General features: G+C 32.4%; 2 protein-coding genes across 4 annotated transcripts; both read right to left on the minus strand.

Moving 5' to 3' along the window:
* Positions 1-1,362: 1,362 nt before the first annotated feature.
* On the minus strand, positions 1,363-7,796 carry LOC108740828 (GATOR complex protein WDR59). 2 transcript variants are annotated; one of them, XM_025976930.1, is made up of 10 exons: positions 7,526-7,796; positions 7,334-7,472; positions 6,792-7,273; positions 6,001-6,271; positions 5,501-5,761; positions 4,222-4,922; positions 3,263-3,383; positions 3,173-3,202; positions 2,487-2,683; positions 1,363-1,802 (listed from the first exon to the last, which is right to left on the minus strand). In XM_025976930.1, the coding sequence occupies exons 1-10, from the start codon at positions 7,630-7,632 to the stop codon at positions 1,484-1,486; spliced, it is 2,628 nt and encodes an 875-aa protein (XP_025832715.1). In that variant the 5' UTR covers positions 7,633-7,796; the 3' UTR covers positions 1,363-1,483. The 2 variants fall into 2 exon arrangements, with proteins under 2 accessions (XP_025832715.1, XP_025832716.1); XM_025976931.1 differs by lacking the exon at positions 3,173-3,202.
* A 2,216-nt stretch (positions 7,797-10,012) lies between these two features.
* LOC108740824 lies at positions 10,013-15,588 on the minus strand. 2 transcript variants are annotated; one of them, XM_018475314.2, is made up of 3 exons: positions 15,505-15,588; positions 12,390-13,078; positions 10,013-11,127 (listed from the first exon to the last, which is right to left on the minus strand). In XM_018475314.2, exons 2-3 carry the CDS (start codon positions 13,063-13,065, stop codon positions 10,469-10,471), a joined length of 1,335 nt encoding a protein of 444 aa, XP_018330816.1. In that variant the 5' UTR covers positions 13,066-13,078; positions 15,505-15,588; the 3' UTR covers positions 10,013-10,468. The 2 variants fall into 2 exon arrangements, with proteins under 2 accessions (XP_018330816.1, XP_018330814.1); XM_018475312.2 differs by having other exon boundaries at positions 15,073-15,546.
* Positions 15,589-16,907: the final 1,319 nt, after the last annotated feature.

Genomic DNA, 16,907 nt, shown 5'->3' on the forward strand with positions numbered 1-16,907 from the left:
GCAAAAATGAAATGTTATATCAAAAAACTAGAATTCTAATTATAAATCAAAAAATAACTTTCTTCAGATAGAATTTCATTTAGATTTTCAGTTTTAAAAAATACTTTAATATTTTATTTAACAATTCATTTATTATTATAAAGCAGAAAAAGGCAAATACATTTCAATAAAAGTTATTTATAACTCAACCCTTTAGACATTTTGTGGGGCCACTTAAAACAATTAGTTTATGTTGAGCAAATTAACACTATTGAGCAATTAAACGATAGATTTTAAACTCAGTGTATACAATTCAGAACACTAAATTTACAGTTTACAATGTAGTAGTTTGCGTTGCTATTTTTGAATATCTATTGCAGTGTTCAATGGTGTAATAACTTATATGTATATACTGAAATGTATTTGCTTTTTTACATTAGTATAAAAAAATTGCCGATTGTTAAATAAAATAAAAAGTATTTTCTAAAACCGAATATCTTCTAAATTTTGCGAGTTAATTTATATTGTGTTATTCCAAGGAATTAGTTAGCCTTAGTTTTCTCATATACGCAAATTAGTAACCACAAAAACACCCACGAATTGCATCTTTTTGTTTTAAAACAAAGTTTAAGTGTCTGTAATTGTTATTGTTTCTTACCCTTTTAATTGTGTTGTCCTGTAGAGCACACAAGCAGCAAGGCAGTACGCATTTGCTGAATAATTTTGCTTAATTCGTCAGTAATTAATTAATTAATTAATAAATGATATAAATTACCTCTCGCTATGATTATTTATGGAGTTTTTTACGTTTTTATCAGTCAAAGTCAACCCATGTACAGGAAAAAAAATCGAACATTTGCTGAAATTTATTTGTAAATCTGTAATACAGTTGAAACCTGTAAACTAGATTTAATAATATTTGGCTATTGGTCGTGAGATGTCGCTTCAGATACGTGAAATACAAGGAACGTCCTATAACTCTTTAACTGAAATATCAGGTATTATCGGAAAGTTTTAACAGAAAATATTTAATTGTCTTGTTATTAAGTAAAATTTTAATTCCAAAAGTTTTCTTAAACCATTTTCATAAAAAAAAGGAAAAAGTGCAAACACTAGGATAACTCATAAAATTATAGAAATTTATGCAGAAAATTATTACGAAGTGAGCAGTATTGTCTATAAATGTTTTTTTTTATTAATAAAGTAAATATCGAATTTCTTATTCATTTTGTTGTATTGCGTTGTTTTTTTTTTTTCCCCCTATATAAAACAAAATTAAAAAATACGGTAAACCCTCATTTATATTGGAATTTTAAAGAAAAGTTACACTTCCAATTTTTTGAAATTATCTTATATGTTCACTAGGTTTNTATGTATATGTATTTTATTACTTTTCGTCAACTGTACAAAACTCGTTAAAAATATTTATCTAAAAAGATCGCAATTGCGACCCTTGAAGGCGGTAACTTATTAAATTTTAAATATTAACAACCACAATTACAGATCAACTAAAAATTCCGGCAGTTTCGATAAGGCAGTTACAACCGCAGCCTGAGGGGCAGATTTTATTTCTACTAAACCACCTTTCCATATGTTGAGTGTGACCACCGTGACCACACACCAAACAAAAATTCGACGAACCCCTAACCGAAATGTGACAAATAACACAGTTAAACGCTAACTTTTTACAATTCGGACAAGCATTGTTCTTAACAGGTTTCAAACAATGTTGACAATCGATAAGGAACTCTACACCTTTGTGAGCTTCTGCTGGAGTACACAAAAACTTCAATACTTCCGCACGATTGTATAAAAGCCCCCACCTTTAATTAAATAAATAAGGGAGTGAATTGGAAATAGAAAAAATTGCATTTTATTGTAATTTATATGTGTTATTTGAGTAAATTAATTTAAATTTGAGTTAGAACTACTGAAGGTTAATTTTTTTTATTTATGTTGACTGTAGAATTAAGTACGAATTCAGTAAAATCAGAATTTTCGTCATCAATATTGTCTTTAGGGTTTTATATAGGAGAAATCAATAGGGCAACTCTCTTTTAGGGCTCCCTACAAAAAGGACGAGATTTCAATGCACGTTTGTTTGAATAACTGAGCAACTTCTAATGCAATCAACCTGAGATTTAGCACAATCGTAAAATGTGCCTCAGCAGAGTTTACACATTTGTTTTTTTAATTAGAATCTCCACTATTATTTAAAAAAAATGCATACTGGATAATCTCAAAAAATTGGGGTTAAAAATAAAATTGCACAATTTATTTTAATGTCGTGGTTTAAATATACTATAAATTTTCAAAAGGATGAATCTCCTTTAATAAAAAAGTAAACTAGTTAAAGTTTAATAAAAACAAGAATGACTCTCCTCATAAATATTTTAGGTGTATTTTCGGCATCTTCTCTCAGAAAAGCAAAAGCGCAACCTTATTTTAAAGAAGTCAATGTAATAAAAATCATAATTTCTGGAGCATTTCCAAAAATAAAATCTTACCTGTGTAACATTTCAGCATAAGCTAGTTTGTAGTACTCAAACTGTTTACTACATTGGTACTTTTGAGGAACAGGTGCATGTTTTTCCTCTAATGGAAAGTTATCCAAAGAATTAGAACGAACCGTCCTCAATAGGGGAAACACCCAACCTTCGGCTACTACATCGGCAGGTGGTATGGTGTGGTATGGAGAACTGTTCTAAAGTAACATATAATAAAATAAATAAATAAAAATCGAGAAGTTAAGATCGAAAGCAAAAACAAAACATAACTACAAAAAATGTCATTTAAAACAGCTTTTATGTTATTTATAGATAGTATTTCAAATTTCAATTTTAATTTTGTTTCTCAAGTTTATATATCCTATCAAAGTGTGCAGAGTTTAAAGATATTGAATTTTGAAATGTACTACATTAGTGAATTCACAACCCAAGTATGGTTTATCTTACAATATCGCAAAACATCTTTTTTATTTTTATTTTTTTAGCAACTTTAAATGACATAACCGTGCAAAAAAACGGAAAACATTTTTATAATGAACAGTTTAAACAAGTAATAATTTCATATAACGTGTTACTAATCAGCATGGTCGAACACACAAATTTAAACCCCAAAAGCAAAACAGTTTCGCAATTTCAGTTACATTTATTTGCAGTGTATGTAAATCATACAAACTGACCCTAATTACCTTTAATAACCTTTTCCCCCTTGTAAGTTGCTACAAAATAAAACTTATTTTAACAATTCTGAATTATTAAATACGAAATACATCAAGTACCTGTGAAGAGGCCAAACATTGGCTAGTTTTTTTAGAATTCAGTTCTTCTTGGCCTTTCCCATACAAGCAACTTAACATCGCTGCCATTTGTAAATCGGACTGTTTGGCATAATGGGAAATCCTATAGCAAAAACGTTTTTTTGTAATGAATTATAAAATAAAAGCTTATGATCTAATCTTTATTTCAAGCATTTTTTCATCATCATCATCATAAGGTCGTCAGTCCTAAGACTGGTTGGACACGTACCTCGACTCTTTCCTATCCTTAGCTAAACTTCGCATTTCCCTAAAACTAGAACAGCCCACATCCTTAACTATTTGCGAACAGTAACCTAATCTAGGTCTACCTCTATCCCTCTTAACTCCTGTTTCTGCCTGTAATATGTCTCTGACTAGACCTTCATGCCTGAGAAGGTGTCCTACCAACCTATCTCGCCTATTTTTTATTGACTTCCATAGAGTCCTCTGTTCTCCTATTCTTTCCAATACCTCTTCATTTCTAACCTTTTCTACCCACGTTATCCTCATCATCCGCCTATAACACCACATTTCGAACGCTTCTAACATTAAGCATCTTTTAGTATTAATAAAATCCATGTAAAAAGACTACAGTACGTCAAATTAGACCAGCACTTCTTATACTTTTATCTCTATCAAATTTCCCAGACAACTACGAATCCCTTGTTAAAAAAAAAATAGTAAAGGTACAACGAACAACATTTTGCTAATTAGTGTAATGAATGGACTTCTGTTTTGTCGCAAATTCAGTCGATTTTAGGACGAATATTGCTTAATGCCGGTCTTAATTCTGGTTTAGCCTTAAGTTGATTTCTTTATTTCGTTTTTATGATGACTATATAAATCTTGTCGCGCATGGTCGATTAACAACTGCTTCGTATACATCACTTAGAGAAACCTTGCCACTTTGTGTGCTTAAACATTATAATTGTTATACTTACAAGGACTCAATCAACTGATATCCGAAGGGATGTTTTGACCACTGCATGTCCTCCTCCTCCTGTTGAGATGCAACTGCCAATTCCGCCAAGGTCCAGGCTTGTACTAAGTCCCACCTTTCTATACTAGCTGCAGCTTCCGAATTCAGTTTACATATTCGACTAACACTATCGTCTAAAACATACTGCTCTGCAAGTTGCCGACTTTCAGCTAACAATCCAGACACATCGTAAACTGTTATTACCGATTTTTGCACTATAGTTTTGTGATGATACTTAGATCTATGACGATGTTTGTGCAAAAAATACGACGGTAAATTGTGGCCGTTGTTTATTTTGTAACCAAACTTGTTACTACCAAGAGCAGAAAGGGCTCGTGGTGTTGTTGCGTCGACTTTCGCATTTCCTCTACGGTGGCGCAAACTTTGGCCGAAACAGACGAGGGTACCGACGGAACCGAACTTGGCACCCGACGTCCGCGGAAAGGGAACGCAAGCGTCATTAAACGAACCCACCATTTCAGCTGATTCTAAGATAGGGCGATGCTGAGAACGATTACTGTCAGACGGATCGTTGGTTAATTGTTCTAAAACTGCAACGAATTGTCGAAGGCATGGTTCCAGACATGTACGGTTTTTCGCGACACGTTGTTGGGCGGTTTGCGTAATTGTTTGCAAAAGTTGACTTGCGACGCTTTCTTTCACCTAAAACAAAACAAAATAAAAGATGCGAGACAAACTGCTACAGAGTTTTCTTATTTCAACTTGTAAAACCTTATATAAAAATAGTAGTATGGGTACCAGAAGTAGAGATGTTTTGCAACCCGCTTATAAAAATCATAAGTATATGTACTGCAACTACTATATTCAATAATTTGCCCTCGGAAATCGAAAATAGTAAAAATAAAATTTACTTATATACGAAGAAATTATTAATAAATTGGATAAAAAGCAATTTGTAATTTAATTTTAATAATTAGGATGCTTTCTGGTATAACTAAAGTACCATTAGGTAGCTTGTGGCTTTTAATTCTAATTACTTTTCTTTACTTATTATTATACTTACATTAGTTTCAAGTCAATTTTGTTAGATCTTAGTATTAGGTATTTAAGTGTATTTAAAATATATGAACTGATCCAATGAATATAAATGCATTAAAACTGTATTTAATGTAAGGGCAATTAATAATAAATAAATAAACAAAAATATATAATATAATGGTAAATAGGATGTTAATCTTATAAACATAAAAAATATTGTCTGTGAAGTTATGAAGACTTACTTTTGATCCAGGGGCAATTTGAAAGACAGGGGCGACACCATTGGGGTACATATTGGGAAAAGACACATTTAAATTGACTACGCAATTATTGGCAGTGGCGGTAACAGAGCAAAAACGTTTGAAGTAATCCATTTTATTGACTTCTAAGTTAGATATAAGCACGTTTAGTAGAGAAAATTCCTGTTGAAGAGGCTGCGTGATGACTGCACTCGCTTCTGAAGCTGTCTCCATCACATCACTTTCAAGCTCATCTGCTCTTACCTAGAAAAGCAAATTAATAAATAAATTCAATTTTAGGGTAGTTACTTATATTATTTTTTTTCAACCAAGACATAAAATGAAAAAAATTCTACGTCCCGATTACATCGTTACTACGAATAATCCATTGTATTAAAACAATTAAAATCTAAATTAATCGTTAGTGTGCACTATGTTTAATATCTTAATTACATACTCTTACAACAAAAATTATGTTTTTGATCTAAAATGGAAATTTATACCTCTTCTGGGTCATGACCACAGAGTTTTTGTAAATAGGGTTCTATGCGCCACACGAGTAACGTCTGATCTTTTGACCAAGTCACCAACTGATAATCAGAGTCTCCTGGTCTTTGTCTTCTCCATTCAAATTCTAAAACAACGTCCCGATGACCAATAAATGTGTGAACTGGCGAGCTGCGATTTGTATAGTTCCATAAATGTAGACTTGTCTCTCCTCTTCTTAACTGTGGTACAACTACAGTCACCAAGCCATTGCCAAAGGGAGTATATCTATAGAAACAAAATAATATTAATGGAATTTTTTATAAATACAGTTAATGCTTTAAGTAGTAATTTTTTTTTATTTAGTTTATCCTCGAGGAAAAGACACCCCCTAAAGCTACTCCCCTTCAGGGGATTGTCGGATTCGCCGAAGCGCCTACCGATTAAGTAGTAATCGGAAGTAGAGCAATTTCAATAGTTAGTCATTTAGTCCAATTTAGAAAAGTATTTGAAATTTATTTTTCTTTCAGAAAATTCAATTTATTACTAAATAGAATGTTTCATCATTTTTATTTCTTCACTAAAAAATTATTTTAGTGATGAAATAACACTTCATATGTAGTGTTTTGTTGATCTATATATATATAAATAAAATTCAAGTGCCTGTCTGTAATATTAAAATAAAATAATAATAATTTCCTTCGATATACTTTATGAAAACTTAAAAAGACATGCATTACAGTTTTCTTGTTTTCATAATTTTGGCTTAATATATGTTCCTCTTTAATATATTAATAATTCACATTACCTTGCTCTCCAAACTGGTGCATTTGTTGTTAGCACAAATTCAGCTCGCCTTGCATTACAAACATCAAAAAACTTTACTGTACTGTCTTGACTAGAAGTAGTTAGTTGTGTTTCAGAGTGGGGACTCCAATCTAAACCATGAATTTTTGATAAATGAGCTGCAATATACTGCATGGGGGCACTTCCCTTGCGTTGATCCCACAATTTAACATCGCCATCATGAGTTGTTGCAAGAAAATTAGGTGAAATTCTATTCCATTGTACTTGAGAAGCCTCGGCAATTGCTGACAAAGACAAAGCTGGTCTTCTAGCATCTCTCATGTCCCAAATATGTATGAAAGTGTCAGCTGAACAAGATGCAAGTAAATTTGGGTCAAATCTATGCCAATTTAAGTCAGTAATTACTCGAGTGTGTGCCCTTAGTGAATGAGTTTGAATAAGTTCACCCATTCTCCAAGTTAATACTTCCAATCTTTGATTGCACTAAATTAATTACAAAACAGTAATTATAAACTGTTTAACACTTCTTATTGCGAAACTTACAGAAATAACACACAATTCATTATGATAAGAAGTTGGATTCCACTCTGCCACACCAACATCATATTTACTTTGCCTAGGGAACTTGCGAACATTGTCTGGATCAACATCATCAAGATCTTTGATTGCAATATATCTACGCCTGTAAAATTGGGAGTAAGCATTTTGGTGATATAAGAATAATAACATACTTACCCAGCAAGAAGTACATAAGTTCCAGTACTGTCTACAGCCATAGCATTTGCTTGTAAATCGCGGTGCTCCATTGCGGTAAAAAACTCCGAACTCCAACGAAGAGCCATTTTGACTGCTTATAACTATTTATCAATAAACACAAAAACTGGTCTTTTTATCATAAAAACGAGGGTAAATTTACTATTTTTAACTTCACTTTCTATAACGCTTTTAATCTTCATAATAATAGTTTGCCTTTGGTGACAGTTGCTTAACCTTACATTTTGCTAAGGTTATTTTCCCATTTTGAATATATTGAGCATGCGCATGAAAAAGTTTGAATGGCGTCTTTTTAAAAATACGGAAACAACAAACTGCACAAAATTACATATTTAGTTTTAATTTTAAGATGAATTTAAAGTTAGTTAACATCATAATAATCTACACATTTTTTGTATACTCTTTGTCTTTACAAACACAAATAAGAATATTTTAACAGAACTGAAATTTATGAGCGCTCTCTTTAGCACGTTTAATACATATTTCATATTTATTACTTCAGCACGAGTTTGCTTCCCTCTTTGCTAATTTTTTAACATCTTTCGGTGTATTAAGTTTTTAAAACATTTTTTTAACGAAATGAAACTAGTAAAAACGTTATAATAGGTACACCACGTTTATAATTTTTATTTTAAACAAATCAAACACTCTGATGTCAAGCTAAAAAAAATTAAATAGTTTATCATCACCCATCTAAATTTTCAGTATGACTTCATCAAATTTCATGAAACTTTCAAAGTCATCTATTTTTCACTCACCTTATAAATTACTCTCATTGCAGCAGGAATTATATAAAATTTGTAGAGTAAATCCATCGAATTCAAAAACGTCAGCAAATACATTAAAAAGAGAAGATGTAAATACTGTAATGAATAACAACCGGCGCAGTTATTGTACTTTTGTATTTCGAGAGTATCCCCGCAGAACCGCAGAAGAAATAATGAAATACCACGAATTTAAAAACGAAACAGAAGACGTATTTCTATCAAGAATAATGAAATCGGCCAAAGAAGCAACCCCCGAGGGCGGAAGCGCATTTTTACTCGATTGTACTAAAACACGCAAGTTACGAAGACGGCAACAACAATTTAATGTGTTTAAGGAATATACTAAAGAATACTACACAAAGCATGCTATTGGAATTCCAGATGAATTGCAACCTGCTTACGAACATTTTACAAAACCAAGAGAAAATTTTAGTTGGACTTCCTCTCTTAAATAACTTAGTCTTTGTAAAAGTTTTTATAGGTTTTTTTGTGAGAGAAGGGGGAAATAATGTTAGCGTATTACCTTAAATTAAAAAACAAGAAATGAATAAAAACCTGTAAAGCGAAATTACATTAAAAAGTTTAAAAGTAAAGTTTTAAAAGTTTTAAGTAGGTACATATAAAAATATGCAAATTAAAAAAAAACAAATACAACGTGTAATTATACAACATGCTACTGAAGTGAAACTTCTTCAAACACACAAACATACCGGGATAGGGATTAAGGAATTGGTTTAATGGTATTATTTGTACACTGAATTTAAATTTTACACTATACATGCCGGAGTTGCCTGTAACGAACGTTGCATTGAAGTGCGTTCACGGCTTAAGAGATCTCCACTACGAACTCGACTACGTGGCCGAGTAGAGGGGGACATCCGTTGCATGATTTCGTTACATAGCAACTCGCATGAAACGAACTTACTCTACCGTGCGTAAAGAAGTTTCACTTCAAAAAGTTTATAATATTTTTCTTCAGCTACATTTGTTCAGGTGTTCTTAGAGGATTATGGTACTTTATTTTTTGCAAAGTTTCGTCAAAACTACTATTAGCACTGACCTATACACATAATACTCAATTATAATAGCAATTTGGAAGTGGTGTGTGTATAGGTGGAAGGTATATGTAACATACTTATATCAAATGGTAGGTTTCGGTATTCCACGTTCATTAAAAGAGTGCGGAATGATTGGTTACACGGGTAACGGGTGCGTAACATTTTATTATCTTGAAATTTTTGCGCTAAAAAGTTTGGAGACGATTGTACGATATCAAATTGGGGACCGTTCGCAAATAAGGGGAAGGGAGGTATTGCTTAGCGTGACGAAGTATGTCAAGAGGGAAGGGAGGTCTAAGGAAATATATGACATTCGCAGTTCATCAATTTTTTTTTATATTTTTCTTTAACTTGGCAGTTTCATTATGGTGGAAAGTCATTCTCATTGCTGTTTTTAATCACAAGAAATCATTTACAGGGGTGGGGCTAATTTTTGTGACGAAATATTTGTTAAAAGTGTGACTTAGGGTTAGCGAAAGTTGGAAGAAGGGTTCCAAAAAGGTGAAATTCTGAGTGACGGTCCCTTGGCTAGAGTAAGATTAAAAATTACCAATATTCGTGACGTTTTAATGGCCCTGAAAAGTTTTAACGTTAAATAGGCAATTTACAAACAAAAAAGCAACTTTAATACAAATGAATTTTATTAAAAAAAATCACACTTTATTAGAAAACTTAATATTCATCAATGGCACTTTTTGGTTCTACTACCACTAACAGTTACTATTCCCGAACAAGGCGTTATATAAACCGTTAAAGTACAAAAATCTACGTATTGCATTAAGTAGATATGAGATAATTATTGGATTAATTTTTCTCCATCACATATTATGGGGATTACTTTTTAGTGAATTAAAGAATTAGTTGTGTTTCAATTTCCATTGAACCATTCCAACGAATCCGTAACAAAATTTTACCGTAACTATTATATATGTACTTATAGCAAATATAGTATATTTGTAATACATACTCACAATAGTGGTAAAATTATTTAAAATAATTTAGAGTATAATTTCGATTTCAAATTGCCCCCCCCCCCAACAAAAATGCCTACAATAATAAATAAATAAATAAACGATAAATCATTTGATTCTCGGATAATAATAAAGTACAGAGGATCCGGGAAGTTGCCAATTTGAGGCGTGCAACTCGATTAATTGTAAAAGGGTTCGTCTGACAGCTGGCGATCCCGCTGAAGCCAGAAAAGCGTCACGAACACTTGCCAATAGTTGCTCCAATTGAACGGGCAATTCACTTTCTAAATCACGACCAATGGATGTTAACACAAAAAACAAACACTCAGTCTCTGGAAGGCACGTAATTGGTAAACTGACGCAAGCTTGGCAACATTTTGCCAGCACTGATAACAGCACCAAATCGGGCTGAAGGTTCTCGTGTTTGCTCAGTAGTTTATGACGTTTCAATTGACCGCACATTTCCGTAAGAAACCACATGAAAGCAGTGAAACGGGTTCCATCGCCTGCTTTTACTCCTCGTAAAATCTTATCCCTTTCTTGGTACCACTGTTGGCACGTGTTTAGCAAAGATTCTAGGAAGGTTTGGTTCTTCTCTCGATCGATAATCGATATACACGTTTTGGCACCGGCTTCCGAATATCTTATTCCTTCAACTACTCTCTCTAAAATTACTTTAACTAAATCCATCAAAGTTCGAGAAGGAAGTTGATTAGGATCGTCTATCGCCATATCCAAATTGCTTTGGTCTTCTGAAGGAAATTTACCTAAAAAGGAAAACCAATATTAAAATTTAGTTCACTATACAATAAATAGAGGGGAGGCATCTCCAAAATATACACAAACTCGTGCTTAATTTGTCAACATCAACTATTTAATAACAGAAGAATAAAATTTGATGCCAAAGAACTTTGCCAAACATGTGAATGATTATATTCAGTGTTAAGAACACAAGAGCAGATTGAATTTTAATTGAATTTTCTCCTAATCTATCACGCCTATTTTAATTGTTCTTTCAACTGCATAATAATCTTATTTCATGATAGGTTTTAATCAATATTGCATCTATTACCTATTTATTTTTATTTAATGAGAGATGCGTTTTTATTTTTTTTTACAGATTGCAAAATATCATTTTAATATATACTATAAATGCCCTTTATAAATTAATATTAATTTGTATTTGTGCTGGGTAGCGATTTCAAACAGGCTCTTAAAGGTTAAAAGTCCTGGCTTCTTTTCTCCCTGCAAACTATAGTCAAAATGATTATACGATTTATCAAATTATGGTCCCAAAATAAAATTTCTAACGATAAGATATACAGCTACGGTAAAAAGTTCACCGAACATAGAAATTACGTATTCCTTAGTTGGACACGCACCTACACTCTTTCCTATTCTGAACTAATTTTCGCATTTCCCTAAAACTAGAACAACCCACATCCTTAACCATTTGCGAACAGTAATCTAATCTAAGTCTACTTCTACCATTCCTGACTCCCGTTTCTGCCTCTAATATGTCTCTAACGCATTCCTTTATTGGCATTTCTTTTAAGTCCACGAGCGAAAATCCATAGTTTGGTGAACATACGAAATATATTTATTCAACCACGTCTATCTAATAATATCATTAGATTCTATGAAAACTGTCTCAAATTAATAGAACTCTCAAGATATTTTTATCAAGGTGTAGCAGAATGTATTTGTACGAATTTTTCTATATCACGTCATATTTTTCAATTAAAATATTCCTATGTTCGATTGTTAACTCGCCGCTAGTGTATAAAACACATAAACAAATTCGCGTTCTAATTTTGTAATATTCGTACATTTCAGCTATAGAATTTGAAAAGACATCAATTAACGCCATTTTTTCGAATTAAGATATTATTTACCTTTAAATGCAGGGGTGTAACTGCTAAAAATTGTTAAAACGGTAAGAGTTAAACGCACCTTAGATCGGAGCCGTTTATATCTCACCCCTTACTTACGCCACTAGCCAAATGAAAAACAGAAATAAATTTCTTACCTAAATTTGTTTCTTCCTTGGAAAAACTCTTCAGTTTCTCTATCAAGTTCCTCGAATCGGCGGCGCCTAAGCTTTTCGACCTCTTCAAATTTCCGTGGCTGCTACCGTGATGATTATTATTGAAATTGGTAAAATGCTGAGCGTGATTCAAGTTTGGGAGAATAGTTTGTTGAGAGAGAGCGTCGCTGTTATTGTTACTGTTATTTGCAATTTGAAAATTGACTCTAGGATAATGGTGATTGAGTAACACGTGCGTGGACGCCGAATGCAACAAAGGAGGAAGTACCATTGGGGCAGGAACTATCGGTATAAAGGGCGCGGAACCGTGAATATGTCGCAGAATGTTTCCGCTCGAAGACGAATGTTGTAAACCATGCGCTTGAAAGTCAATGTGTTGAGCTAAATTGGCACTGCTCTTGGAAGTTTTTAGATCATGATTCATCGTGAATTCCTTCGCGTGTACATTTAAGACGCCACTATCTGTTCGCACATTTGGTGGACGATAGATTTCCATTGTCGGTTTTCCTTTTATGGTTGCCATTGTTTGACTTTTTCGCTTATGAGGGTCCTTGTTCGTTCGAATAAAACTTCGTTCTTTCGTCAATGTCGTTGAGGTCGTAAAATCTGTCTTCTGACTTCGTTTCAGACTGCTTTGTAGCTGTTGCGTGTGCGCCATTTCCGTCAAATTCCTGAAACAATTACATTCATTTACATTTCGCCATTAAGTTTTCTTATTTTAAACAAATTAACTAATTAAATATAGATAGTTCTTGCTAGATATTATCAACGAGAAACATTTGCTCTTAATTGTGGTACCGTCTGCGCCCGCCCAACCTGTTCCAGTCAAATTATAGTGAAACTGCGATAATTCGAATTTCGAGAAAAAAATTGCGAGAGTTGTAGACTCATACCAAAATAACGCTAAGTTAGAAACTTGAAAAATTTCATGTCTCAAGAGATTTTTGTAAAAATGAAAAACTATTTTGAGTACTACGAAGCGAAATTATATTTACTAGTTCAAGTTGTAAAATTTTAAGCTATTCTGAGATACTGAGTATTTGACGTTAATAGAAAGGAAATGGATGCATCTTCTCCATTACAACATAGTTTTTTTGGGCATATCGACGTGAAACGAAAACTATCATTGCAATTCCCTTGCATGCTTTTGTGGTAAGCACATATGCATAGAAAGCCAATAATGTTAAAAATAAAGTAGTCGTATATGTTTGTGAAGAGAAAAAGTAGATACTATAAAAAATCTAAAACGTTCAACAGAATCAATAATTTGTGAACAATTTCCAAAGAGCTTCTTACTTATAATTTTACCGAATTTTAAATTTTAAATTATTATGTATCAATATGTATAGGTAGTTAATTTATGTCACAATACAATTGTTAAAATATGATATTTAAAAGAAGCTTAAAATACACGTTATTGATTAACTTTCTGTTATGATTTCCGAAGAATTGTTAATTTTATTATCAATTGACGAAGTTTCAGCAAGTTTGAGTCTTAATTAAATGCAGAATGTCGCAGTTTATTCTTTAAATTACGGCTTAAAATGTAATGGCAAAATTTGTGATTTCTATCCTTTGATGAAGTGCGCGAAATTGCCAAAAGCTTTCCTTTTTTATTTACCAGAAACAATTTAAGGAATTTACTTCTTCTCGTAGGGAAAATACTATAAAATAAATTGTTATTAAATTCTTATGGATCACAAAGAATTTGTTCAGAAATATTTTGAATATTTAAGAAAAATGTTGGATAAAAGCGAGTTGTAAATTTGCATGAAAAAGGTAGTTTACAGGTTCGTGAAATCATTCGAAGAAATTATACGATAACTCACTAAATTAAAGAAAGTTTCAAATGTTACGTTTTTTTTTAGCAATAACCCAGAAGTTTTCTTATTAACTAAAGTCATGTTTTCCTGAAAAGCTTGACGACAAATTACTAATTATTAAAATAAAAGACGAAATTATATATTGTAATGACATTCCGAACATATTCAATCTTGTGTTTTTGTGTTTTATTTTAATAACTATTGATAAGTTTCAACATGTAACAGCTACCACCCTAAATAGAAAAAATACTAAATTTTCTCCTATAATTATCAAAGTGGTTTAATAAATCGATAACAAAGTTAGTAATATGAGTGAAGGTCCTAGAGAAGGTCACACCCTTTATAAATACCAGTGACACAATATATTTGTAGGTAAAAAAAGGTATTTAATTGAAAAATATTTATATTGTATTTAGAAAACAACTTGAAAATTGATCAGTAAAGGAGTTCGTAAAAAATATTCTCGTTGCATTTTCAATTTATTTGTACATATGAACGATAATTTGTAACGAAAGATGTGGGTACAGCATTACGTAAAAATGAATGCAAAAATCAGTGTGAAGTTAATACTGACTACCTACACGGAATATAATAAACAATGAAAATTAATTTACTTATCGTTAGTAGTCAATAAATGAGTCATTTTCTGATGTATACCTGAAATGTACTCCTCTTTTAAGCAGTGAAATATAGTTATTTCTGTGCAATTATTCATAACCCAGTATTACAAATCAGACAAAAATATTCGCTAAAGTCAATTAGTGTTAATTTATAAAACTTTGATACAAAACAATAAAGTGCGTTAATATTGTACAAATGTTTACTTTGTTTAATAATAGTACCTCGGAAATAGTCAGGACTACTAATATTGAATTCGTACAGAACGATGGGATTGTTTTTAGACGCACAATAACTTTTGCGCACAACGGGGTTCACTTAAAAGGTACTAGAGAATTCCGCACATATTTCATATTAATTTTTTTTCTTTTTCACTTCCTTGGGTGCGTGCGTATTTTTAAATCAAATTCAAGCAAGCAGCGCGATAATACAACCAACGGCTCGCAAGATTAGAAGTAAATTTTTGCGCTAGAGTTAGAAAATATCAGTCACAGCCCACTGTCACATCGGCCTTATTTGGAGATCGTTATTTTATTATAACGTTTTCGCATGTGTGTTATTGTTACGCAAGCTCTTCGCATTATTTATCGCATCTGTTAATTAATAAATGAGTGAAAAAAATGTGTAGGAAGGGCGAACTTTCGCGGAATACGAACCCGAAGTACGAAAAATAATACTATCGTTTGCGGCCTACGAAGCAGCGTCAAGAAAACTGAAATGTATTTTTTAAAGTTGGCTTCAACTCGTACAGGCTTGGCTGTATTTATGGTCATCAGTATTTTTAGTCAGGCTGCCGCACAAATGTTCGTGGAGACATATCTGTATGATGTGTACGTGTGTGTTATACTATGTGTACGCAGTTTAGCGATTATTATTAGAAAATGTACCCGCGATTGAAAAGAAAACACAGAAAGTAGCTGTGAAACGCCACTTCCTGAAAATCGCGGACGTAAACGTAAAGTTTGTATACAAGGCGCAACGAGAAAGTGCTAATGATTGTTATCGTTCACATGGAAAAAAGAAACAAAAAGTCTTGCTCATCTTAACCATTTAAAGCACTGCTTTCGAACATATTCAATCTCGTTACCCTGTTAAGTAAATTGGATTTCATTCCTCCCTTTTCGAGAAAACGACACCAAGACCTATACTCGTCAAAATCGAATAAAAGGACACTTCTTAATTGTTTTTTTTTCACGGTTGGATCGTTTTTCATTGCGTCTCTCTGTTTTCGAACGCTTTCTTTGCATAGATCCACTCATGGTACCAACGGTCATCGAGCGCGAGCGTGTCAAACATGCGACTTTAGGAACTATTTTGGCAGAAATATATAGAATATTTTACTCAAAAAAGCGCTCGTGAAATTGCTGCGAGATGGAAAATATTTACTAAGTTTTAAGAAGCGATAATTATGTAAAAAAAAGTGCATAGAATCTCATAGTACCAACAGTTTTCGAGTGCGATGTGAAGTAAGTACATTGCGGCATTAGTTTTGGTGAAATACATATAATAATTGAACGATAAAAGCGCTCGTGAAATAATCGGGAAGTGGTAGTATCTACTACGCTTTCAGATGTGATAATTATGTAAAAAAGTATGCAGAAACCCTATAGTACCAACGGTTTTTGAGTGCGGTGTCAAGCAGGGGATTTTTGGAATTATCTTTGCAAAATATAGGATATTTTAATCATAAAAAAGCGCTAGTGAAATCACTGCGAGATGGAAAGTGTTTACTGAACTTTAAAAAATGGTAATTATGTAAAAAGAAAAAAAAACTAGCTTTAGGAAAGTCCGATAACTTAATTGGCGACTGTTCTTTTAAAAATAAATAACTTTTAACTCTTTTGGCTTTGATTTTACACTGATTACTAACAGTGGATGAATGGGTACAAGAAAATATAAATGCTGAAAAGGAAGTACAAAGATCAGTATATGTATAGAATATAGTGGATTTTACAAAACTGATACTTTTATCGAAGGGGTAATCCCAAATTAAGTTTATTTTGGACACGGTGGCTATATGTACGCACTCCTTAGACTTATATTATTTTAAATTTTTATT

The sequence above is a fragment of the Agrilus planipennis genome, unplaced genomic scaffold, assembly GCF_000699045.2.
Source record: "Agrilus planipennis isolate EAB-ADULT unplaced genomic scaffold, Apla_2.0 scaffold299, whole genome shotgun sequence".
NCBI classification, from domain to species: Eukaryota; Metazoa; Arthropoda; class Insecta; order Coleoptera; family Buprestidae; genus Agrilus; species Agrilus planipennis.

What these genes read in the sequence shown, in the direction of transcription:
- LOC108740824 (XM_018475314.2), bottom strand. Translation starts at nt 13,065, where the DNA reads ATGGCGCACACGCAACAGCTACAAAGCAGTCTGAAACGAAGTCAGAAG. An exon ending in CAAGGAAGAAACAAATTTAG is followed by an intron (nt 11,128 to 12,389) that starts GTAAGAAATTTA and finishes TTTCCTTTTTAG; the next exon opens with GTAAATTTCCTTCAGAAGAC.
- LOC108740828 (XM_025976930.1), bottom strand. Translation starts at nt 7,632, where the DNA reads ATGGCTCTTCGTTGGAGTTCGGAGTTTTTTACCGCAATGGAGCACCGC. An exon ending in ACTTATGTACTTCTTGCTGG is followed by an intron (nt 7,473 to 7,525) that starts GTAAGTATGTTA and finishes CCAATTTTACAG; the next exon opens with GCGTAGATATATTGCAATCA. An exon ending in TATCAGTTGATTGAGTCCTT is followed by an intron (nt 3,384 to 4,221) that starts GTAAGTATAACA and finishes TTTTTGCTATAG; the next exon opens with GATTTCCCATTATGCCAAAC.